Genomic DNA, 24,179 nt, shown 5'->3' on the forward strand with positions numbered 1-24,179 from the left:
CAGGTCTGTTTATTTATTGGGGTAATTCTCTTTTGTTTCAAAGCATTTTCCAAAACAACATAGTGGCTGTAGTCAGAGAGTACTTTCTATTGGATAAAACAGAAGACATTACTATGTGTGAATTGTTTGTTGATGGCAAATGTTTGCATTCAGGAAGGAGACTCTGTTTATTCTGTTCTACATACGTTTCAAAAGAGTTCATTGTCATGTTCCGTGTTTTTCTGTGTATTTATTTATTGTTTTCTGTGTCCTTGAGTCTCTTCGTTGTCCTGTTCTCCCCTTGATTGTTCCCAGGTGTGTCTCGTTTCTGTGATTACCCTCCCGTGTATTTAATGCCACCTGTGTGTCTGCGTCTCTGTCGGGTCCTTGTCTATGCGCACTCAGTCTTTCGTGTTCCAGTCTTGTTAACGGTTGCTACCGGCGTCGAGCCCTGGCTTCCGCTCGGCCGTGCTGCCCGTTGGTTGGACTGTTTTCTGGACATTCATCATTAAAACCATTTATTTATCACATCCTGGGTCTACAGCGTCTGCCTCACCACCTCAACACCACACCGTTTCTTGACATTCGTATGTGTTCAATTCAAACTGAGCAATGTGTTCACCCACGACTCATTTCAGAAACTTAAGTTTGTCTGCAGATAACTCCAAAGTAAAGTAAAGATCACCGTAGTCGTTGCTGATAGCCGACATGCCCGTTTTGTGAGAAACACTTATTGAGTGAGTGAACTAGTTCTCTTTAAATGCACTGTAATCAAAACTATTCAAACAAAGACATATTCCATCGGTTACCGATATGGACTGTTTGGTTTAATCATTGCAAACCTTCAATTGGTAGTTCCTTTGACCCTAATATCTTCATGTTTGTTCAATAATCAGTGTCAAAGGATTGCCCTTTGCTCCATAGTAAAATCACACAAAAAAAGCTTTGCTTATTGATATGAAGCACTGTCAGCTGACTGGTCGTTTGAACACAAGAGTTAAATAACATAATTATGTAACATTTTACTTATAAGCACTGTCATTTGCATTCAGAGTACCACATTTGTGTGCATGTCTTTTTTTTCCTGACTAAATCTCGATGATAAATCTTGACTTGGCCGAAAACAAACTCGGAGGTGCAGAAAACAGTCAACAGGCCTGTTTTCATGTTCAGTATTCAAGGTCTTAAACTGTTATTGTAGTGGAATAAATGTGAGACTTTGGATACCTGGAATAACCTACATAGGGGATTTCATCACGATAGCCATGGACCTTGACCCCGCAGTGACGACTTGCAGCTTATCTAACTGAGCTGGACTCAACCTTCACCCATATCTCCAAGTCGGCTGTGACAAAACCACGTAGAAATAAACAGGGTGAATGATCCGAAATATAAATATAATTCATCTTTTTAGTGAAAGAGACAAACATGATCACCAATTCTGTTCTGGTGAGCAGATAACACAAGACATGACGATGAGAACTGTTCAGAGCATGTCCAAAGCTCGAAAACACAGACTGCTGCTCAGCTTAAAAACCATAAAACAAAAAGCATAATGCTTTACATCTTCAACCTCCACCAGTGGAAAAATAAAGAGTAACATTTGAATCTTTTCTTTGAGTTGGTTCTCTGTTCTCTTATTGGCTGCTGTTCAGTGCAATCATCATAAAGTACAAATATTGGAATCCAGTATCTGTCTTACTAAAAATAGTTGCATCACCGTCTGTGATTTTAAAAGTGCTTCATCCTCACTAATGCTCACGATAATCTAAAGTGAGTTTAGCCAACAGTTCTCTGAAATTAAGTTTTATGACGATTGAGCAGTAGGTAGTATCACTGTGACCTCACACAGTGTGTTTGTGGGAGTGTGTATATTGTGTTTGATAATCACTGTGACCCTCCACGTGTTGACTATTGACATAGGCAGGGTTTGGGCAGCCTCTTTGATAACAAGGACCTTTATAAGTCAGAGCAGAAGAGAAGTCAGTCCACAAACCCCTGATCCTTGGATAAAGAACCTGCTTCTCTGTTGTGCACTGATCTTCCTCTTGTTCTAAGTAAGGGATATGTGAAACAAGTAGTATGGCTTCCAAATGTGTTTGTTGTCTTTTGTTATTCTTATCAGTTTCCCTTATTTCACTTTTACAGAGAGATAAACATGATTTGGGAATTAATGGTCGTCACCCTGTCACTCTCTACAGCTTTAGGTATTTTTTTTCATATTTTACATCTCTGCTTTTTTTTGGTTATGGTTTTTGTTTTGTGTTTTGCTTACAAATTTGTTTTTGTCTGCAGCCCATCCTCTGCACAGTGACTCAAGGGAGGCAGCCTGGGTTGACTCAAAGGCTAACCACGTGTTTGACAAGACAGACCTCTCAAAAGACACCCAGTAAGTTGACCGAACAGAACAAGCAGCTATTGATGAAGACAACTAAAAAAAAAATTCTCCAGTGTCTTGTGAAATTATTTATACCCTTTGAACAATGGGCAATGTGCATTTGTGATCAGTGCCCTTGAGTCAATATATTATAAAACTATGGTACCTTTTGTTGCAATTGCAGTTTTTTTTTTTTTTTGAACTTTTGACACCAACAGCTTCATTGGTGTGAACTTTAACCAGGCCATTCTAATAATGAATATTCTTTCTTCTTTGTCCTTCCATTGAAACTCTGGGTGTATATTCAGTGTGACTGTCCTGCAGGAACAAAAGATTTTGGATGTTGGCAAAAGAGTTCAATTTCTTTCACATATTTGGCACTTACAAATGACTTTGAAGTAAACATATATTCTCCCACATAAGCAGTAGATTTCTGCAGGTCCTCCAGTGATACCGTGGGTATCTTGGTTGAACCTCTGCATTATTGTCTTATCAATTTAAAAGCATGGTAATGTCTTCAATGGTCAGCAGATGTGCCATTTTCTTTCCAAATTATTTAGGGTGCAGAAATATTACACTTTTTTAGATTTAGAAAATTTGAAACATGAATTTCTTTTCTTTTCTCTTATGATACTGAATTAATTTGGGCAAATAAAAGATCCTAATAAAAAACATCTAAAGTAAATTAAAGGGGTACCAATAACTTCTTAAGGCACTGTGATATGTTTGATTGAAAGTGGAATATGTATAAATAATTATAGATGATGTAAACTATATACCAGAATGTGTATTTATGATGGGTTAGACAGTTAGAGTTTTATAAGCATTTTTCTTCCTCTTTTTCAAAAAGAGATGATGGTATTTCTTTTTCACATTTGTATATTTTATCTCAGTTAGACAAATTAGCTGACATTATTTCAAAGGATGGATTTTGTTTAGACTTGTTCATTCATTCCTTTAGTGATACATTTACATGAACTGTTTCTCTTTCTGTGCTTAGTGGGATCTACAAGAGCGTCATCGACAGCAGTGGTCTTTACACCCTTGAAAGTGATGACCTGAAGCATCCCCTTGCAGAGGAAATGCAGCGCAAACTCACCTTAGAGTCAGAGCGTCTGCGCGTCCGTCTGCGCCAGGAGCTGGCCGAGCTGCGGGAGAGGTTGTCTCCATCCCCAGCACAACTCAACGCCATCCTGGACAGCATGAAGGAGCGCTTGAGTCCGCTCACCCAGCAGCTACAGGACTCCTTGAGCAGCAATACCCAGGATCTGTGCAGCCAGCTCAGGCTGTACCTGCAGGGCCTGGAGAAAACGGTGGCTCAGGCGGAGGCCAGTCCTGCTTTCTACCAAGAAGCTTTCCAGTGGATTAGTCAAAACCTGGAGCTCAGCAGCGGCCAGCTATCCAGCCTCATCAGTGACTTCCAAACCTCAGCAAGTGGTGTGATTGAACACCTGAAGCAGAAAAGCGATGCTGAAGAGGACACGGTTGGCTCAGAGGTCTGGCAGGCAGTGGTCTCCAAGCTGGGGCAGGAAGTGAGTTCACTGAGGGAAGAGGTGCAGAGCCGGGTGGGAGTTTTTAGAGCGCAGCTGGCAGCTCTGCTGGAGTCTGCTCATCCTCCTCAGACTAACGTTGCAGATGGTTTGGAGCAATTCTGCCACAACGCAGCTCTGCAGAGTCAGGCGCTGCAGGCCCGGATGGAGAGACTGTTTATTGCCGTGGAGGAGGAGGTCGGAGGCGCCTCCACCGTGTCTCAGCCTCTTTCTTCATCGATGCAGGAAGGTGCATCTTTGCGGGAGGACTTCTCAGTTAGACTATCTGCTCTGATCCAGGACATTATGCACTCTGTGCAGTAACTAAAACACGCACTTAACAAAAAATATCTAAGCATCCATCTTCTTTGTTTTGCCATTGTATCAGTATGGAAAACTTCTTGTAAATATGACCAAATAGAAAATGTTCAGTTGACTCTTTTTTTATCAATAAGCAAAAGATAGAGAAAGTATCTCCTTTTTTATAAGTTGCTGCCTTTGTAAAGTATTTTGTTGTATAAGTGTAAAAGCATGTGTTTTGTTTTATTTGCTGTTTGTCTTTTCAGTAATTTGAGAGTGCAGAACTAAAATTACTTGATTCATCCTTATTTTAGAAAGATTATCCATATTTAAATAAGCCTTTTCAACCACTATGTGCAAGAGAGTTGAAAGAAAATGTTGGAAGTGGACACGATGTGTGGCAGGAAGGTTTGCCATGTCAAAAGGAAAATTACAAAATAAACATTCCAGTTCAATTCAGTTATTTAATCCAGGGTATGTGTATTTTGCTCTATGCACTTAGACAAACAAACATCTGAAGTGACCTGCTCTGATCAGTTTTCCCTCCCAGAATTCCTGCTTGTTTGTTTGTCTCTTTGCCAGAGTGGAAAAGTGGTTGTAAATATGTCTAAATGATTGAAGACAATTAGATGATATTGTGTATGTGAGTAAATATTGTCTCTTTTAGTGGCGTGTAAACATAGTTGTTGCCTGTCAAACGTGTTCTGTCTGAGTTCAAACCCATGATGATACTGTTGTTTTGAGTTTTATTTATGAAAGGTTATCTATATTTAAATAAAAATCCATTGAACAATTTTGTGTGAAATTTCTAAATCAATTTCTGTCTGCCTTTCTAACTTTTTGTTATCACTTTTTCGCTCCTGACAGAATGACGCTCTGGGTTGTGAGCCATGTTCATATCATAAGCTTCCATAGTTTATGAGATTCAAGAGTGCAGAACCAAGATAAACAAATAAACATTTGTTTTTCACATATGTTTATTAAAGAAAGATAATCTATATTTGAATAAAAGTCATTTTGTTTTGTGCAAGATTCTATTGTACAACAAGGCAGTAGAGATTTTACAAGCATGTGAAAGGAAATGATCATGCGGGTTAAAATCTTGAGATTTATTTTTCACAGTTCAGCTTTTCTATTCCTTCGTAATCATTAAAGACAATAGCAATGCAAGAGTGCAAATAGAAAAAGTTACATAAGATCCCACAACATTTGATTGGACTATCTGCTCACTTGCGGTTAAGACAAAAAAAAAAAAAAAAACATTTTAACATAAACCTGAAGATACAATCTGATTAAAAGATATAGAGTAGTGATAATTTGTAGAGGCTGTTTGATCAGTTGGTCAAATTTGATGTTTCCACGTTAGTCCTCCAGCCAAAGGATGACTTTTCAAGACAAACCAGTCACCGTGTCAGGAAGCAGGGCAGCAACAACCGACCCTAACATGAGCCACACCACTAGGCTGCTTGCATCCACACCAGCACTTCCTGATGCTACAGTGTCGCCTGCTAAACACAGTAAACAACATTTCAGTTTGTTCAGAGTGTTGATATACATTAATGGACATGTAATGTAAGATTATTACAATTTAAAAATACTTACTAGAGCCAGCAGTCACAGGCACATCTTTGGTGGGACAAGATTAAAGAAATGATCAGGCACAGAATTTACCTTAATGCTGAAGGAATAGTAAGAAAAGGGCATTTATATTTCATAGACCTGTTGCGGCGGTGTAGAGAGGTCCAACTGAGACGGTGGCAGAGTTGCTGCTTTCTTCTCCGAAAGGAGTCAGAGATCTTTTTCTTCTAGCATTACAAGCCTGACAAAATGCAGATAAAGGTTTCACCCATCATTTAATTATTTATATACTGTTACAGTTTTCACCCCCGTTGAATGTTTCCCATTTTTTGAGGTACAACCACAAACTTTAAAGTGTTACATTGGGATTTTATGTGATTGAACAACTCAAACCACTGCATTATTTTCAAGTGTGAAATACGCGATAGGTGTACTACATTGTCATAATAAATAGAAATTAAATTAATTAGCATTTATAATGTGAAAAGTTAAAGGAACATGAATGCAGTTAAAAACTTTTTCTACTTTTTGCACCATTTCCTTCTAAGCATTCTACCTCTCTCTTAATTGGTTAATGTGGTAAAGATTACATGAAATAAAGCAGCACACACTTTGAGATTCACTTTGGACAAACTTAGCAAATAATTCTTATGCATTTTGAAATATTATTGTATCATTTCACAGCATTGTCTACAATTTCTTTACAGAGTACTATTTGTTAGCAAAGGCGGCAAGGCAGCCTTGCCTGCCTTCAACCAACCTATTTACCTTCCATTCTTTTCCGTGTACTACTGCTTTCAGATCTTTGTAGTTAAAAAGTTTTGTTGCTTTAGTCGACTTACATTCAGCAGCTCTTGACATTTGGTGGGCTCACACAGTCTCAGGATGCAGTGCAGGTAGATGGTGGACTTCTCCTGGTTTCTGTGCTGAACAAAGCGGAAGGCCTCAAAGTTGAACCGTGCCACGTTGGAAAGGCCGTTGCTTGTTATAATTGTCCTTGTTGACACCTGGCAGCTGGTGAAGAGCAAAAATACTTTTGATGCTTTTTTTTGTTTGTTTGTTAGATGTCAACTTTAAGATTGGGTTTTATCCCGACTTTTCTACCCAGTGAAGAAGTTGTACTGATCCGTCTGAGTCATGTTGTAAGGACTGGGAGTCGCAAAGCAGTGATCGAGGAGGACATGGAAACTGGAAACAGGGTTACCAAAGAGAAAATTCTTACATTTTAGCCCTTTATCTATCACTTTGAGCCAGTCAGAGTGAAAATATAGCAGGATTCACTCACTTTCCTGTGAGGTTAACAGCCTTCACCTCCACATAGACTTTGGTTCGCAGCTCAAGACCTGATGACGGAACCGTCAATGGATACCTGTAGTCTGTGTCCTGAGGAAATAAGGCTTATTAAACAGGAGCAGTGACAAATCTCTTTCATTGAGTGGAATTGCACTTACATTAAAGACACCCATTTTTAGTGTATCAATGAAGCTCCCATTATTATTGGTGGTTGCCACAGACACTGAGGAGCTAAAGAAAATCAGAAAGTATAGAAGTTTTTATGAATGAATTTTGGTAATAATAATAATTTTTATAATAAATCAACAGTCACTGCTACTCACGCTACAATCTGTGTGTTGTTGATGAGATACTCCAGAGGGTAGCTGCAGGAGAAGTAATAATGCAGATCTGTGGAGTAGCTGATGATCCCTGAATCTGTTTTTGGGGTATCGATGTACGATGAGATGATAACTGTCTGAATACTTGAGAAACTACTGAAGGGACCAGAGGGGTCTGGAATTTCATCCACGATCTGAACATGAAAGCACAACATACATTCAGTTCACCCTTAAATCCGACAGGTAAGTATGCTCCAACGTGCTCCAAGCGTCATGCTTTACATGCACAGACTGGCGGCAGGAGTTGTCCACGCTGTTGTTTACAGGCAGGTAGTAACGGATGATCGGAGGCTCCACGCTGTCATCGATGGAGCCCAGGCAGGCGGTGTTGTTGTGGTTCCCATTGAGAGCCAGGTTGGAGGCGTTGAAGCCTGCCCACAGCGCCGTGCACAGGTTGACCTCTATGGTTATCATGGTGGTGCTGCATTCAATTGTCAGATCTGAGTTCTCTAAAAATGATGAATCAAAAATACTTTCACTGATTTTTGTCACTCATTTTAAATATCAATGTTACACAATAACTTCACATCATTTCACATTCATATCAGGAAAAAGAAAAGTTTTTCTTTGTGGTGGTTCTAACTACGCTAGCCTATTTTGTATTACTACAACGATTAGTGAACTTTCATGCAAGTTTGAATTTAATGCAGATTTTTTGTTTAATTGCATTGATTTTAATTTGTCTATACAAGTGGACTGATTTGGTGATGTAAGTCTATACATAAATTGAGTCTGTCTGCAACTGTAACATGCAGCTTTAGAACTAAATTGAATTTAATTGAATATTTTTTACTTAAATGTATTTTCAATGTAGTTCAGTCTCTTTTGTTCTTTCATTCTCCCTTTCTTCATTGCTTTCTTTATATCTTTTCCCCTCTTTCTTTTATGATGTAATATTTATTATAATATTTAGTATATATTTTTATTTAACTAATTTTATTTCAACTCAGTGATTAAATAACTTGTTTACTGTCTCTCCATTGACACTAAAACAAATTGGTTTCCTCAGTAAGTGAAAATCATATCTTCTCTACTATTCATGTATTTCTATATATTTTTTCAGGTTTTTTGTTAGTTTTTTCTATGTTTTGTCTTGTTTAGTTCAGTAGGATTTTTGTAATTCACTTTGCATTTCCCCTTGCTATTTTTTCTTTTTGGTAAAGTACATTGTGTTGCTTTGTAAGTAAAGATAGATAAGTTCTTTCGTTTTAAAAAACTCTCCTAAATATTAATATGCTGATAGATCCTTACCTGGTGTCCGCTCATACATCTTGGAGCAGTTGTACACACACAGGGCCGGCTGGAGGAACAGGGCCAGCAGAGGGAGACAAAGGAAAAGATCCATGCTCTCTGGAGGAAACTATCAGTTTGATTTTAGCTGAAAATGAGAACATGGTGACAAAACAGCATGGGAATCCATCCACCTTTGCTAGCTTTAACAGATTTAGTCAGTTAAATGCACCATTAACAACATGTTAAGTTTTTGTTTTGTTTCCTCAGATTTCTATCAATGAGTAGAATCACCAAAACACTGCAGCGTTCTTCACAATCTTCTGACTGATTTTGCACAATAAAACCAAACTCACTATGTCGGCTATAAACACGATCCGGTTCAAAGTTTAGTTAAAGAGAAGCATGATGAGCTGAAGAGAGTCTTACCTTGCTGATAGCTGTGCAGATGTTTGTACCAGAGGTAGCTGAAGGATGCAGCCTTTATAGGACATGTAAAACCACTGCAGCATCACTCCTCAGCCCTCCCTTTGACTAATTATATATGGTGCACAGACACAAATACTCGCTTTCTGCATCTGCCCATGCCGTGACCTTTCAGTAAAACACCAATAGCTCCTGGCATGGTTTATTGTCAGATGTTCTTCCAGCAGATTATTGTGTCAGTAGGTTTTGATATAGATCCCTCAGGTTAAACCGTACGTGCTGTCTCAGGTGTTTGTCCTTAAGAAATGGTTGCTAAACACCTGATGATACAAAGATACTTTATAAAAGTCATAACTGACTACAGTGTCATCCGCACTCCTTTCTACCTGACGATATGTAAAAGGAAAACTGAGATTTTTTTTATTATTATTATTTGATACAAGTTTTTGAGCTTTTAATTAGTAATCCCTGACTAACTGTTGATCGGGAATAAAAACATGATGCGACACTTAGCCACTCATCAGAATGTAAAAGACAAGCGAACATGACCTTCAAGAAATCCACTACTAACCTATATTTACAGTCGGAGCAATACCATAAAAATAAAACCACTGGAGCTGTTGTAATCCAGACTTAGCAAGGACCAAAGTTTATCTTTCCACCATCTCCGAAGAGATGGTAAGGGAGGTACAATAACAAAAATAAAGGTAAAGAACCACAACAGAGGGGGAAAGGCTGGGGTCACCACGTTATGGCAACTATTTATGAAAAGATACATAACTTTATAAGACAAAGATCTTTCTTCTCTGCAACAACACTTTACTATACACAAAAAAATCTAAAGAACCTCATGCTCACTGTTATGTATGATGAGAGAACTGTGATGCTGACGACCTTTCTCTTTCAATGTCTGGGGAACATTGTTCAGGTGCATCACATCTGTTTGTATTGAGATTTCACAATAAGGTAAGCAAAAATCTGATTGAGTCTGCATTTTAGCAGAATCATGATTCAAAATACATCACCAAATCAATGCAAAAATGACTCACCAGAGACATATTTAACCTTCGTCCATGTATATCTCAGTGCTCAAACACACAGTAGATCCCTATAGAGAAGACACCGTAAGACAGGACCCAGAACTCTGGAAGAAGTATAAGAGGTATGATTATTCCTCTCTATATATCCTCTAATCCAAAACTGTTATAGAACAAGATGAAAGACTGTTCCCTTAGTAAAAACAGTGTTTCTCAAAGTATTCACACCAGGATATGTAACAAATGTGGAAAAGATTTAAAGTTATTTTTATTCAGCCAAGAAGTTTGTTTTGATAGAAAGTGATGGTCTCATCTTCCAGAATCTTTTTTTTAAATTAATTAAATGTTCTCTTTTTATTTCCATTGTATCATAAAATGACAAAGTGAAAATGATTTCTCTTTTCTGAAATATAAATCTTCTTCTAATTGCAGAGCAGCTTTGTGCATTTTCTGGTATTTAAAAAGTTTATCTTTGATGATGAGCTCCAGGTCTTTGAGGATGAATGCCTCCTTGCCATCACTCATGATATGATTAGATAAATAAATAAACAAATAAATAAATAAATAAATTACAGTAATATCAGTGGACAGTGGACAATATTATTACTTGTGACATATTTTCATCTGTCAGTCATGTGATAGAATGATACTTAAAAAATGCATTATGCGCAGATTTTCCGATTTCACAAACTGCACAAACAACTTATCTCCATTTTTGCAAAGACCACCGAATCTGTATGTCAGAACAGTAACCAGGGACAACAACTACATGCCTTTCAGGCCAGTAGAGATTTCCTGTCTTAAATTGTGGATTCATGTCTAGAGAACAAAGCTTGAAAGTTGATCACAGCTGCCATGAGGGAGAAAATGCAGCTACAGGCCACAACTGCTGTTCAACTGAGGACATTCTTTGTTCATCTGAAGCACAGAGAGAAAAGGAGTGCTGGCACTTCTGCCAAAATCCTCATGGTGACAGAAATTGTTTGTCACATTATCTATAGATGTGCCATTCTTTTGTGACCTTACTAACCCAATCTGACTTCATGCTGGTGTTTAGAAACAGGTGCCTTTGTCACTCTTTATGCCAATGAGTCATGGCTTCTTCTTTATTTTTAATTGGTCACTCTGCCTGCAGGGTCAAATGGAGAATATGATATGAATAAGAGTTTGTGGGCATAAATAAAAGGATCACCGTCAACAACCTACAATCCAGAAATGACGGTGTGTTTTTTTAGCTTTCTTCATGTTGTCAGACCGACTCTATTTAAGGGATTTCTTGACTATACACTGGGAGTACTATGAGTAATCAAAAGAATAAATATTATACTTCTCTGTATAAATGTATATAGTTTTTGAGAATTTTTTTAAAAATATGACACATTTCTAACTTAGGGAAGTTTAATGTGAGACTGAATGGATTTTATAAGACCTGTCAGTTATCAGAGAGCCTGTAATCCTTTTCTTTGATAATATGTGCAAGCAGACAGAACCATGGTTGCAATATGCTGCAGTTATGTGAGCAACTGTCATGAGTTGTGGTTTTTGAAGGTTTTGGTGGTGAGGTAGACACGGTGGACCCAGATTATGGTGAATAGTTAAAGTTTAATGACGAACAACGAGGAGCACAGAGAAGTCCAGGCAGCACAGGTGAGCATAAAGGCAAGGAACTCAAACGCCAACACTCAGTGGTAGCATTGATAGTAAACAACACAATGGAAGACAACTAACAGAATAGACAAGGATCAGGGAACACAGGAGGGATTAAATACACAAGGGGTAATCAGGGAACAGGAGACACAGCTGGGAACAATTAAGGTTAAGCCGAGACAACAGATTAACTAAATTGACACAGAAAAAACCAAATCCTCACAGTATCCCCTCTCGCCCTCAACAACACAACCAGAGTGGGTGGAGGGGTGCTGGACAGAGGGCCAGAGTCCAAAGAAAACACAAGAAAAAGAAACTAGGTCCACAACAAAAAACAACCCAACAAAGTTGGGCGGAGGGGCGCCGGACGGGGGGCCAGAGTCCAAAGAAAACATAAGGAAAGCAAAATAAATTCAGTCCCCCAGAAATCAACACAGGTAGGAAGGGGCCTGTTGTGAAAGGGTTCTTTGAACCTAACGGCGGTGACGTCATATCCACATGAGCAAAATGCGGCTCTCTTGCTTCCGCTTTAAGTTACTATGACAGCTAGAAAAGACAAAGTCCTATTTCAGAAGCAAATAAAGCATTACCATGAACATTACTGTCTTCCTAATATAATGGGCTTTTAAGTTTTCATGGATTTCCAAGCGAACCTGAATTAAGAAGACGGTGGCTTGTAAATATTCGTTCCTACCAGGTGAAGCTAACGCCGCACAGCAAAGTTTGTATCCTTCATTCACTCCGGATCAGCTTCTTCAGTTTAAAACTACTGGGGAGAGACGGATGGTAAATAAAGGAGCTGTCCTGTGTCATTTCCATGGAACAACTTCTGTATTCAGCCTGAAAGAGCAAGTGTATGGGAACGAGTGAGCCGACCAGAGCTAGATTACTGAGCAACTGATCCGCCTATACACACTGTTTAGATACTTAAATAGCACATTATTATAAGAAAAATGTCTGAGAATATTGCCTACTAGCATAATCTAAAGCTAATGTTAGCCACAAAGTTTCAAGAAAGTAAAACTCACCTTCGTATCTGTGAATGTAAACAAGGCGAACATCTAAAGACATTTCTCTAGCTACTTGTTGGGGCTTTGGATCGATGTACATCACTAGACTAGGTTATTCTGCTCTAATAGTAGAATATTTACAACCATGTTTGGGATTTGTGGAACTTCAATAAAGGTTGATTTCACCACTTTTTGTGAATCTCTGTCATAGTAGAACTGCTCCAGCTATAAACTACAACACCTAGACACTTCAAACTTGGACTGGATTATTCTGCTCTAATAGCAGAACAATTTAATCCATGTTGGGGATTTGTGAAACCTTTATTTGATTTGTGAAACTTCACTTCACTTCACAGACGGCTGCAGAAGATCTTTCCTTCCTACAGCCACCACAATCTACAATAACTCTTTGAAGAATTAATGAGTTACAGCAACATTTAATTTCCCTTTGTAATTAATAAAGTGGTTTTGAATTAGAATTGAATAAAAAGAAAACTGCATGGAACAAGTGTGAATAGTAATCTGAACTTTAGTGAAGTTTCACAAATCGCATAAAGGTTTCACAAATCCCAAACATGGATTAAAATATTCTGATATTAGAGCAGAATAATCCAGTCCAGGTTTGAAGTGTCTGGGTGTTGTAGTTTTGAAATTTGAGCAGTTCTAGTGTGACCAAGATTGACAAATTGTTCTTTATTGAAGTTTCATAAATCAGAAAAAAATTCACAAATCCCAAACATGGTTTTAAATATTCTGCTATTAGAGCAGAATAATCCAGTCCGAGTTTGATGTGCCTAGGTGGTGTCGTTTTTTAACTAGAGTAGATTAAAGATGAGGAACGTAGTAAAAAATTAGGTGAAATCCCCCTTTAGCCATTCCCCGAATCGGAAGCTGGAATTGGAAACCAACTTCAGCTTCGTCGTTAGTGAAGCCATTTTTTGTGTCTTAAGAGAGCAGCACACAAGTGCAACAAAGGTTTTAAACGTGTAAAGTTTTCTAGCCTGAGATAAGTTTCAAATAAAACTATCTCAAATGACTTGAGCAGATATATAACATTACCGACACAACAAAGAGAAATGTTCCTTAAAAGTCTTTATCTGCGTGAGTAATAGGGTCAAATTGAGAATATCATGTGTATAGATATTGCATTATTCCCACCAGTTTAGCCTCTGTATGTGTACGAGTCATATTAGTAGTGGGAGTTATTGTTGAGTTTGACGCCCTCTGCTGGACCAAGTTAACAAGTGTTCAAATGTCTTGTTTTTTGGGTACGATTATGACTCTACAGCACGGTGGAAAACAAATCTGTTCCATTCTACCACCAGACTCAGTTGGTCAGGCTATATTTGGAGAGAAGTTAGAGATTTTATGAGTGTGAGAGTAACTTTTTGAAGAGAGATTCAGGGAAAGAGGGAATGCTCTATAGAGAATTAGACTCCTGCAAAAATATTCCTCATGTACTAAACGGGTAAAATACCCTATTTCTCCCAATCTAACTACAGTTTAATGCTTGAAATGCTGTTATCACACACATGCTAAATTTTAATTGATAAGACTCTTTTTCTTTGCTTTGGGAACTTTTTTAATGACATAAAAATAGCTGTCAAAGTAACGTGTCATCATGGAATGCACTCAGGGTGATCCCATTCTTCTTTCTCCCTCAAACAAAATCAATTGCAGGTTGTTTTTGCAATTGGTTTTGCAATTGTTGTTATTGATACAATGACAACTAACAAGTATTTTAAAGTCTAATCTCTCTAACATTTTATCTCCAGCTATTCTATTTCGTGTTAGTTTGTTGTTTTCATACACAATTAAGACTGAACATTGTTTTTTTTTTTACATTTATTGAACTGCCATAATCAGGGGCCCAGTCCTTTGAACCTGAGTATGTTCATTTTAATAACTGCAGATTATCATTATTTTGTTGTTTTGTAAAATGAAGTACAGAAAAGCTGTTATTTAATCTTCTTTTGGATTTTTTTGCTGTTACATTTACAGAGAAGCTTCAGTCAGCCACACTCTGGAAATGGAAACTGAACCAAAGCAATGGACAGGAAGTGAAGTCCTAAAAAAATACTGTCCTCTTCCTCCTCTGTTTCCTTTCCTGTTCAGAGGCAATCCCTCTTTTCTATCCCTATAACTCTCTGTATTTATCTCACTATGTGTCCTTGCTTTTCATCTTTTTACCAGAAGCTTTTGTTTTCACAGTGAAGTCTGACTCATATCCTCTTCCTATAAAGCTCCAGTAATTTTCTTCTCAACAGACTCCATTTACATGTGGGCAGAATATTTAAATATGACATACGATAAGGTTACTCCACTTGCAAACAAATCTATTGACAAAACTAACTTAGAGGCACTTCTCAATAAATGATTTAATAGAAAAAAGTTGATTTATTACAGTTAATTGATTCCTCAAGTGAAATTTTAGTCAATAAAAGCCCAAACATCTGTCTCTAAAAAAAAAAAAACACAATATCATAAAATACCAATAAAACTACTTTACTGCAGAAATATCATTTTAATACTGATGCAGTCATAGAGAAGACTGTTGACTTCATAGCTATCCAGTAGACAGTTTTGTTTTGTTTTTAATTAAGCTCCATTAGTAGAATCAAATCTATTATTACTGGGATCCAACAGAATTAGAGTTAATGTTAGAAAACAAAGGAACACATTTCATACGTAGAGTGTTTTATCCTATCGTATTATTGGGAAGTTGAGTGGAAGGAAAAAGTGTTATACAAAAATGCCTGTCAATGTTTATAGAGCCACCACACCGAGACTTACTAAGGTTATGGCCTACGGAGCTAAATGATTACACTGTTGCTTCAGTCAAAGTCTTTTACTGAAAGTAAATTATGCACAGCTTTTCAAAATCAAGGTTCCAGTACCTGGAAACTAACTATGATTAAAGGCTTGTATTCATATTTATTGATCCTGTATAATTTATTTTCAAAAAATAAAACTTAATGAAAAATTAACTGAAATCAACTCTTAAAACACATCCCTTTATGAGATAAATTTGTAAGACATCTCACTTTTACAATCTTATTGAAATAATTTTTTCATGCTATTTTATTGAGACACATTTCTTTGTTTATCTATTCCACATACAGTGTGCTGCTTCCACATACATATTTGTATACGTCTGAGCGTTTGTGTGTGTGTGAAGCAGGGAGGACACAAATTTGTAGCTCTCTTTAACACAGTCCACATGACAGAATACAGACAAAGAACTCCATTCAGGTCATTATTGCAATGCTTTACGTAAAAAACAGGATTTAGAAAAGCTTATTTGTTGCATAATGAGCGTAAATGCAAGAATTAAACTTAAATACAAAAAACCCCACTAATAGTTAAGTGTTTCTGTAGTTTTAGACTGTTTTTTTTTCTTGATGCTTTTTTTTAATCAGACGCCATATGCACGCCTTCAGGACGCGACCCCCTTTTTTCCTGAACAGACTACTCGTCTTTTCCCATTCCCATTATTGCAGTTTTTGAATCACCGGGTTTGGGAGTGAAGTTTAGTTTCTCCCAGTTTTTGAACAGCAGCTGGGCAGAACATCGAGTGAACATGTAGACATGGATTTTATGAGGCTTTTTGGCACCGTTATCGCCGTATTGTTTCACCCTGGATCCGCTTCGAAAATAAATGGTAAGAATTTGCATCGGGGGCGAAAAAAAAAAAAAAGGCAGAAACTAGTTTCATTTATATTTAAAGACCTTCATATGAAAAAAGACAATGCTTTCTTTAAAAGAAAAAAAATCGAGCAAGTCTCAACATTTTTTAACACGTAAATGAAACGTTTTTCGGGGTTTACTTGAGTGGCGCAGGGAAACGAGTCTTGAAAGCAGCACCGCTGCTGAAAAAGTCCAAAGCAAGCAGCAGTCTGCGTGTTTCATAACAATATCGACGCAACAAACTTCTTGAAACATGTAAACAACCGTTTCTGCCCGGGTCAGAGAGTCGCTGCTGTAATTTGACTGTGCTAGACCAGTGGATATCGCTGACTCTTGATTATAAGCAAAACGGAGACAGGAAAACGCTTACATAAGCACTCCTTCATCTACATTCTGTTTAATCGGCAATTAAGTCGGATTTTTCAGCCAGTAAGCATCTTATTACCGAATGCGCAGTAATCCTGAATTATTATTTGCAATTAATCATGAACAAATCGAAAGTTCCACTTTTAAGTGGGATGCAGTGACTCAGTTAATAGTCACTGCATTAATAGGGAAAGCAACTTTATTTGAAAACTACACTTCAAAAACTGCTGGGTTAAAAAAAAAAACAAGTTAATCGGTGTTATTTTTGCTTAAACTGTCCTGGGTCAAACGTGACTGATGCCTTAACAAAGCAAAACTGGATTATGAATTTGAGATACTGTGTTAGGTTTCAACCCCACAAAATGTGAGTTAAAAAGAAAAACATTAAGGCGTCCAGCGGGTTGGAAAAAATAATGGAGGAAGTAAACAAGAAATTTGGGTTGAAAGTTATTTTCTGTTTATACATCACTGAAAATCACAACTTAACAAACTGAAGGCAACATCTTTATAAAGTGCTATAAGACTTTTATTGACTGTTGTGTCAATTTTTCTGGTCAAATTGAGATTGTGGAGCCTAGGTAGCGCAACCGTTCAGCTTCCGGATTAGCTGGTAAAATGCTAATAGAGAGTAAACTGAACTTCAGTCACCATTACGTCCCACTGACATTGATACATCGTACCAGCAGGATGAACAAATTGCTTGAATAAAATTTGTCCAACAAAATGAAGTAAGCTAAAAGTTCTCTAAAAAGCAATGCATTAACTGAAGAATTTCAAGAATAGATGATAAACAAAGACACTTTTGTCTAGGAAGAGTAAAAATCCATTTTTAAGGCTTGGGGATTTCAGAAAACCATAATTAGAGCCATTATCAACAAAGGAAGAAAACAGCAAATCAATGACACATACCGGAAGTCACAAAACAAACCAAAACAACATCTGCAGCTCTCATTTGCCTGCAGCTATGGTCTCATTTTGGCCACTTGTGTCTCCAATATCATTCTTTCCATCTCTACCCAGAGTTTATGACCATAAATCAGGGTAAGAACGTAGATAGACCGTTAAATCGAGAGCTGTGCCTTTTGACTCAGCTCTCTCTTTACCACGACAGAGCGGTACAGAGGCCGCATCACTGCAGACGTGGTCACCAATCCTCCATTTTTCCCTCATTCGTGAACATGACCCTGACATACTTAAATTCCTCCATGTGGGGCAGGACCTCCTCCCTGACCCGTAGAAAGCAGTCTACCCTTTTACAGCTCAAGAGCATAGGCTCGGATTTGGAGAGCCTGATCTTCATCTCTTCTGCTTCACACTCCGCTTCGAACTGCTCCAGCGAAAGCTGTAGGACACGGTCAGATGAAGCCAGTAGGACCACATCGTCTTCAAAAAGCAGAGACGAAATCCTAAGGCCAAAAAATGAATCCCCTCAAAAACTTTTTCTGCACCCAGAAGTTCTGTCCATAGAAGTTATGAACAAGATCGGCAACAAAGGGTGACCAAGGCAGAGTCCAGCTCCCATCGAAAATGACCTATTTGCCGGGCCGGCAATGTGGACCAAGCTCTGACGCCGGTCACACAGGGACTTTTAAATAACATGGAAGTGGAAAGTGGAATAAAATTCCTTCAAAGAGATATAACAATTTTTTCACTCTCTAGGGTTATATTTTTTATATTATAGTGCCTGTGTTGGATAGTGCTGTCTTTTTTGATGCATGTCTATTTTATGGTACATAGTTATAAAAAAATGGATTTTTCTGTCCCCTTCATGTTTAGGCCAGAAAATCTGCCGACGCGGGACTGAGCGGCCATGCTATAAGGCATCCTACATCCAGGACAGCAGGCGGAGGCTGACATTTGAGGATGCCAGGCAGTCCTGCAGGTCAGAGGGAGGCGAGCTGCTCAGCATTGAGACAGAGAGTGAGCAGCGGTTGATAGAGAGCTTCATACAAAAGCTGAAGGTTGGAGATGGCGATTTCTGGATTGGGCTCCGTCGTAGCCCCCCGCATCACCGGACAGGGAATAATAACCCAGGATGCCCCTCGCAGTACTATTGGGTTGATGGAAGCAAGGCCAAGTACAGGTTCTCCTGATTATTTTTACTACTACTTCTGTGAAATTAATCAAACTAGAAAAATACTGTTAAATGTTAATGTTTACATTTTACTTATTGCAGGAACTGGAACTGGGATGAGCCGTCATGTGGTTCTGAAATGTGTGTGGTGTTGTACCACCAGCCCTCTGCACCAGCTGACGAAGAAGGCCATTTCCTGTTTAAGTGGAATGATGACAATTGCAGCTGCAAAAACAATTTTGTCTGCAAATACAAGGAAGGTGAGTTAGTGGAGCTGCTACCAACATAGCTCCATCAATTTTATTTTCTGGCAATTTATAAAAAGTGTTAGCCAAATTCACTGGGTAGAATTAAGCACATGATTGTAGTTTTAATATCTGCTTTATTTATGATTATTACATTTCTTTTCTTTTTAGCAATCTTCGAAAGTATATAACTATTTTGAAGCCATTTTTATACCTACGCTGAATGTATAACGTTTTCAGACATCTTTTAAAATACCAAGATTTTGTGACAAAAAATTAGACCATGATAAATCCTTTTAAAACAATTTCTATATTTGCATAAGAAAATAAAAAGTAAAAAAAGCTGCAAAAACCTGATTGCATAACACCACACCCTAAAACTAATCCTTAGAAGAAGTACGTTTTGATTCAGTTTCAGCGTTCAGTTTTCAATCATAGCAGTCTATGATTGCTATGATCATAGCAATCATAGACAGGCAGGATCTCCCTCATAAAAGTTCTTCAAATCTATTAGATTATGATGCTGTTAAAAATCTGTCTTTACCTTTCTACCAGACACCTGAAAAGTTAGGGTGAAAACTAGCACATGGAACAGGTAATGATTTCATCCACTTTGACCAGAAAGCCCAATTTCAACAGGGAAAAGTAGGAGAAGTAACCTGACATCATGATGCTACCACCAACATGTGTCACTGTAGATTTGGTGTTCTTATGCTGAGATGTAAAGCTGTTTTTTTGTTAAGATCAAATTTTTAGAATGGTGCCCAAAAGCTCATTGAATATTTGTGTTTGGATAAAGTTAAACGTTCTTTTTTAATTTATTGGAATGTTACAGATTTACTAATTTTCTTCATCCTCTGCAGAGAAAATGCCAATATTTACAGGGGACAGGATCATAGTAGAACCAGGTACACATTACTCTTGTTTAATATAAAATCTCCTTTTGTCAAAGTCTAAGAAGGTTTGATTTATGTTCTTTGTGTCACATATATGTGATAAATTTGTTACTAAGTTTAAATAGCTGGAACTGATAAATAAAGCTGAATAAAGCACCAGGTTTATCTGGACATCACTCAAATGGTAAATAAAAGTGATATGTTTGGGTAACTAAATCTCCTTACCAACCACTACATGTTGTTGATAAGCCAAACCCTTAGCCCTTGTTTGGGAAGCATACCAAGAAAAGATTGTGAGAGTTTTCTAACTACTTCTGAATCTGCATGGAATCATAAGCAAACCTCAGTCTACAGGCCCAAATCTTTTGCCACATGTAGTTAGGTGATTGAACCTGAACATTTGACCATGCTAAATTTAGTTGTACAAAATGCTGACATTCTAAACAATTTTTTAATAATTATGAATCCGTTAAAATATGCCACATATTTGTAGTTTTTTTTAAATCATGACCTTTGTCGTTTTTGTAGTTCCATCTATGAGGCCAAACATATCCAAAGAAGGAGATGTCAGAATAACTATTGGATTACCTGAGTCATCAGGTAAAATAAATACTTTCTCGGTTATATTTTTAATTATAAGAATCTTGTCATACTTATGAATATTTGGAGGCTGTGTTTTAATGCAGCTAGGCTTCATAACATGCATTTTCTTGCAGTGTCTTTCTCAGACAACAGCCTCGACGTTTCCTACATTCTCTATGCCACTATTCCAGCTATGCTGCTGCTGCTGCTGTTAGCAGCTGCTGGGTTTTTCTGCTACAGACAGCATGCAAAAAGGTAAAAAGAGAGAGTGTTAAAAATAATCGCATGAATCATTTTTCAGAGTACATTTAAAAGCTCTGTGTTTAAATCAGTTATTAGATTAGTGTGTGTGTGTGTGTTCCAGCTGAAAGTCAGCTCTGGCAGTTAGTGTTCTCACCGTGAATTTGATCCTTTCTACTTATATTCAGGAGGAAGACGGAGAGTTTCCCCGGCAGATCGAAACAGCTGCCAACAGCACCTTCGGTTTCCTCCATTCAAGGACCTTACGCCTTCAGTGACATCACTAAACTTCCTCAAGCTGCTCTGGACTACAGGACGCAGGCAGAAATCATGACAAAGTACTCCTGCCCATATTCACATGACGCCCAGTATCCTGATTATGAGAATGTGACGTGTTCAGAGAAGGAGACCGGCTTTGTGACGAACGATATCTATGAGACTGCCAGAACTCAGAGTCGGCGGTGCCGTAGTCAGGATGGATGGGTGGAAAATGAGATCTATGGCTAATATTGTTTATGTCGATGTGAGCGCCAGAAACGTCTGTGAACTTGTAATTGTTAAAGGAACCTTATTAAGCTAGAAAGAGGAACATATACTGGTCTATTTCTCTTTCTTTCTACATATCTTGCTAGATTACCAGTGAGGTACGCAGTCTCAACATACATAATTGAGTTTGAATGGTTTTACGTGGACTGATTTCAGAGTGTGAATATATTTCTTGTGTATATGTCGTCGCTTTACATCTATGTTTTGGTCAGTTATAACGCTATATTTAGGACGTTATCATATCTGTCAAACCATATTAAATAAATGCTGATATTAATCAGAACAAAAGACATGTTTAAATCATTTTTGGTTTTATGGATTTTTCCATGATGACAGAAGGACTTTTACAGTCCTTGTATATTTTTTGCAATTTGCGACGTTACAACAAATAACCTCAATATTTTGGGGAGATTTTACGTGATAAGAAACACAAACAATGGTCCTTATCTATCATGGTGTGAGCATTCTTGCCCACAGCTCTCATTAAAGGAATCTACAGTTTTATTGTTAAATTCATTTATGAAATTTAATTAGACCATTCAAAAGCTGCTATTTTCCTCTCTATTGGCTCCTTGACCAGTTGTCTTTTCAATAGTTTTGTAGAAACAACCAGCTTTTGTTTTATTGCTACTTTCTTCAGTTGTTGACCATTGTCTCTTTTCTCCCATAGCTTAAATAGAATGCTGGATAACTTTTGCACCCTTCTCCTGACTGATGCCTTTGTGAAATCAAATATTTGACAGCAGAACTTTATATGAGGTTATTGGCATTAACTATAACTGACGGCAGGTAAAAGCTAAAGACTAAACACTGAATCTAAATCAGAAGAATATTGAGAAAAGCAGTAGTTAAATGTGTGCATGCTTATGCAACTGTGTTAATGCCATTTTTCCCTATTTGACAGATTTGTTTTTCATTTGAATTGTATCTGATAAATGCCCCACCTGTAAAAAACAAAACTGATTTATCAGGTTCTCCCAAAACCTGACAATTTAGAAGACATAAAACGTGAAGGTTACCAGTCATCTTTATAAGCATGTCAGTCTGATTAAAGGTTATTGAGATATTGTGTTCATTTGACAAAATTGCCAACATGACAAGAACAGTAATAAAGAAAGAAAATAGATATCGCTTATCCTAATGCGACTGTTTTCTGATGTTTATAATTTTTATTTTGTCTGAATATTCAAAATTACATTTATTTATAGATTAACTGATTCAGCATTTCTTTGCCCACTTCCAGGAATCATGTTTTATTGTTTCTTTAAGAGGAAGTAGTATGATTAAATGCATTTGAAGTAGTAATTAGGTACAGTACATACAATAATGATATGCACTGGTCACCCTGAATATACTGTTCTTGAAAGCTTTGGTTAATCCCAAATGAATCTTCTTGAGCATTAGTATATAGTTTCGCAACATTTGTTGAGATAATAAAATACATCCGTGTGGTGCACTGTAAAAATGAACTTTCCATTTCGGGACTGTTTCAACCCCTTCGTATGAAATCAAAACTGTCATCACAGTACAAAGCTTCCTGTTTGGCTGCTGATGTCAGGGAACAGGTCAGGACATGAGGAAAGACAGATGACCGATAACTGACAAAAAGCTTTTTTTTATTTTTGATAGTAAGAGTTTCTCTTCAGGTATGACTAGATTACAATATGTTATGAAAAACTGCATCAGTTTTACTCTGTATAATCTGTTCCTCTGTAGTAAATTTGAAAAGACAACACAAAAGCCTATTTCTGAAAACAAATGCCTGTGTTTTCTCTGAGTACATGCTGTGTGGGCTGCCTTGGTTAGTGATTTGGAAAGATGTAGCTGAGCCCAGTAAGGAGAGGCTGAGTGTGTTCTTGGAGAAAGTTAGACAGGAAATGCCAAAAGCACATCTGGAACTCTTACATTCAGGAAGTCTGTTTGTGACAGCAGAGGCCTTCGGAGCATTGCTCTGGCTTTCTGCTTCAGCAGTCTGCTGTGCTCTGCAAGGCTGTCACTGCATGGCATGAAGCGAACCATCCATGGATGTGAATTTGGACTGTGGATGTATTATAGAGTCATGAAAAATTATTTCCCCTTTACAGATTTCTGTTCCTTTTGCTTTTCTTGTTTTGCTTTGTTATATATTCCACATCACCAAACAAATGCAATATCAGATAAATATACATTTGAAAATTATGATTTCATTGATTAAAGTAAAAAGGAAAAAGAAGAAGCTATTTAAATTATTTGCCCCTATGTGAAATTTGATATTTGCCCATCTTTGTAAATCATAAAATATTGTGATCAAACATTTATTTATTTATTTATTTGGAAAGCTAGATTCTAGACACAGTTAGAATCCAGAAATTAAATATGTCTGGTTTCAAGAAATTTAAAAGCAGATGACAAAAATCATAAATATCCGTGTGGGGATGTTACACCACCATTTGAAAAGCTTTGAGCCACAAGGAAAATTGAGCATAAATATGGTTTACAAAATGAAGGTGTTGGAGAGGCCTGGTTATATTATGATCTTACATCTGATTGAAATGTTGTGGCATGTTATGGAGAATTCCTGTTCAGAAATCAGTTTTATTGCTGAATTTAAGTAATTTTGCAATAAAACATGGGCAAAATTCTACATAATTATGTATTACTATTATTTGCAATTTCAGAAACTGATTTTGTGTTTACTCAGGCTAACAAAAGATTAATGTGACTACACACACACATGAAAAATTGTCCCACAAGTTACTACGACAAACAATAATATTG

General features: G+C 37.4%; 3 protein-coding genes across 4 annotated transcripts; 2 read left to right on the top strand and 1 right to left on the bottom strand.

The window, feature by feature from the left end:
• Positions 1-1,926: 1,926 nt before the first annotated feature.
• LOC102225199 lies at positions 1,927-4,978 on the top strand. Its single transcript, XM_014470667.2, has 4 exons — positions 1,927-2,036; positions 2,128-2,186; positions 2,275-2,368; positions 3,357-4,978. The coding sequence occupies exons 2-4, from the start codon at positions 2,138-2,140 to the stop codon at positions 4,207-4,209; spliced, it is 996 nt and encodes a 331-aa protein (XP_014326153.1). The 5' UTR covers positions 1,927-2,036; positions 2,128-2,137; the 3' UTR covers positions 4,210-4,978.
• Positions 4,979-5,144: 166 nt separating this feature from the next.
• LOC102225459 (zona pellucida-like domain-containing protein 1) lies at positions 5,145-9,203 on the bottom strand. Of its 2 annotated transcripts, none has more exons than XM_023350720.1 (11): positions 9,096-9,203; positions 8,688-8,814; positions 7,659-7,885; positions 7,380-7,570; positions 7,215-7,287; positions 7,049-7,146; positions 6,868-6,951; positions 6,606-6,777; positions 5,905-6,004; positions 5,788-5,811; positions 5,145-5,690 (listed from the first exon to the last, which is right to left on the bottom strand). In XM_023350720.1, the coding sequence occupies exons 2-11, from the start codon at positions 8,779-8,781 to the stop codon at positions 5,575-5,577; spliced, it is 1,179 nt and encodes a 392-aa protein (XP_023206488.1). In that variant the 5' UTR covers positions 8,782-8,814; positions 9,096-9,203; the 3' UTR covers positions 5,145-5,574. The 2 variants fall into 2 exon arrangements, with proteins under 2 accessions (XP_023206488.1, XP_005804194.2); XM_005804137.3 differs by having other exon boundaries at positions 5,145-5,693.
• A 6,982-nt stretch (positions 9,204-16,185) lies between these two features.
• LOC102225720 (chondrolectin-like) lies at positions 16,186-22,488 on the top strand. The gene is made up of 7 exons (XM_023352114.1): positions 16,186-16,447; positions 18,616-18,922; positions 19,016-19,173; positions 20,022-20,066; positions 20,583-20,654; positions 20,771-20,891; positions 21,065-22,488. The coding sequence occupies exons 1-7, from the start codon at positions 16,375-16,377 to the stop codon at positions 21,381-21,383; spliced, it is 1,095 nt and encodes a 364-aa protein (XP_023207882.1). The 5' UTR covers positions 16,186-16,374; the 3' UTR covers positions 21,384-22,488.
• The last annotated feature ends 1,691 nt before the right edge of the window (positions 22,489-24,179 follow it).

The sequence above is a fragment of the Xiphophorus maculatus genome, chromosome 18 (genome assembly GCF_002775205.1).
Source record: "Xiphophorus maculatus strain JP 163 A chromosome 18, X_maculatus-5.0-male, whole genome shotgun sequence".
Classification (NCBI taxonomy): domain Eukaryota; kingdom Metazoa; phylum Chordata; class Actinopteri; order Cyprinodontiformes; family Poeciliidae; genus Xiphophorus; species Xiphophorus maculatus.

Excerpts from the sequence above, each read along its gene's own strand:
- LOC102225199 (XM_014470667.2), top strand. The coding sequence starts at position 2,138 with ATGATTTGGGAATTAATGGTCGTCACCCTGTCACTCTCTACAGCTTTA. Across the intron at positions 2,187-2,274 it reads GTCACTCTCTACAGCTTTAG|CCCATCCTCTGCACAGTGAC; the intron begins GTATTTTTTTTC and ends TTTTGTCTGCAG. Across the intron at positions 2,369-3,356 it reads GACCTCTCAAAAGACACCCA|TGGGATCTACAAGAGCGTCA; the intron begins GTAAGTTGACCG and ends TTCTGTGCTTAG.
- LOC102225459 (XM_005804137.3), bottom strand. The coding sequence starts at position 8,781 with ATGGATCTTTTCCTTTGTCTCCCTCTGCTGGCCCTGTTCCTCCAGCCG. Across the intron at positions 6,952-7,048 it reads GCTGTTAACCTCACAGGAAA|TTTCCATGTCCTCCTCGATC; the intron begins GTGAGTGAATCC and ends CCCTGTTTCCAG. Across the intron at positions 6,005-6,605 it reads AATGTCAAGAGCTGCTGAAT|GCTTGTAATGCTAGAAGAAA; the intron begins GTAAGTCGACTA and ends GCATTTTGTCAG.
- LOC102225720 (XM_023352114.1), top strand. The coding sequence starts at position 16,375 with ATGGATTTTATGAGGCTTTTTGGCACCGTTATCGCCGTATTGTTTCAC. Across the intron at positions 20,067-20,582 it reads CAGGATCATAGTAGAACCAG|TTCCATCTATGAGGCCAAAC; the intron begins GTACACATTACT and ends TCGTTTTTGTAG. Across the intron at positions 20,655-20,770 it reads TGGATTACCTGAGTCATCAG|TGTCTTTCTCAGACAACAGC; the intron begins GTAAAATAAATA and ends ATTTTCTTGCAG.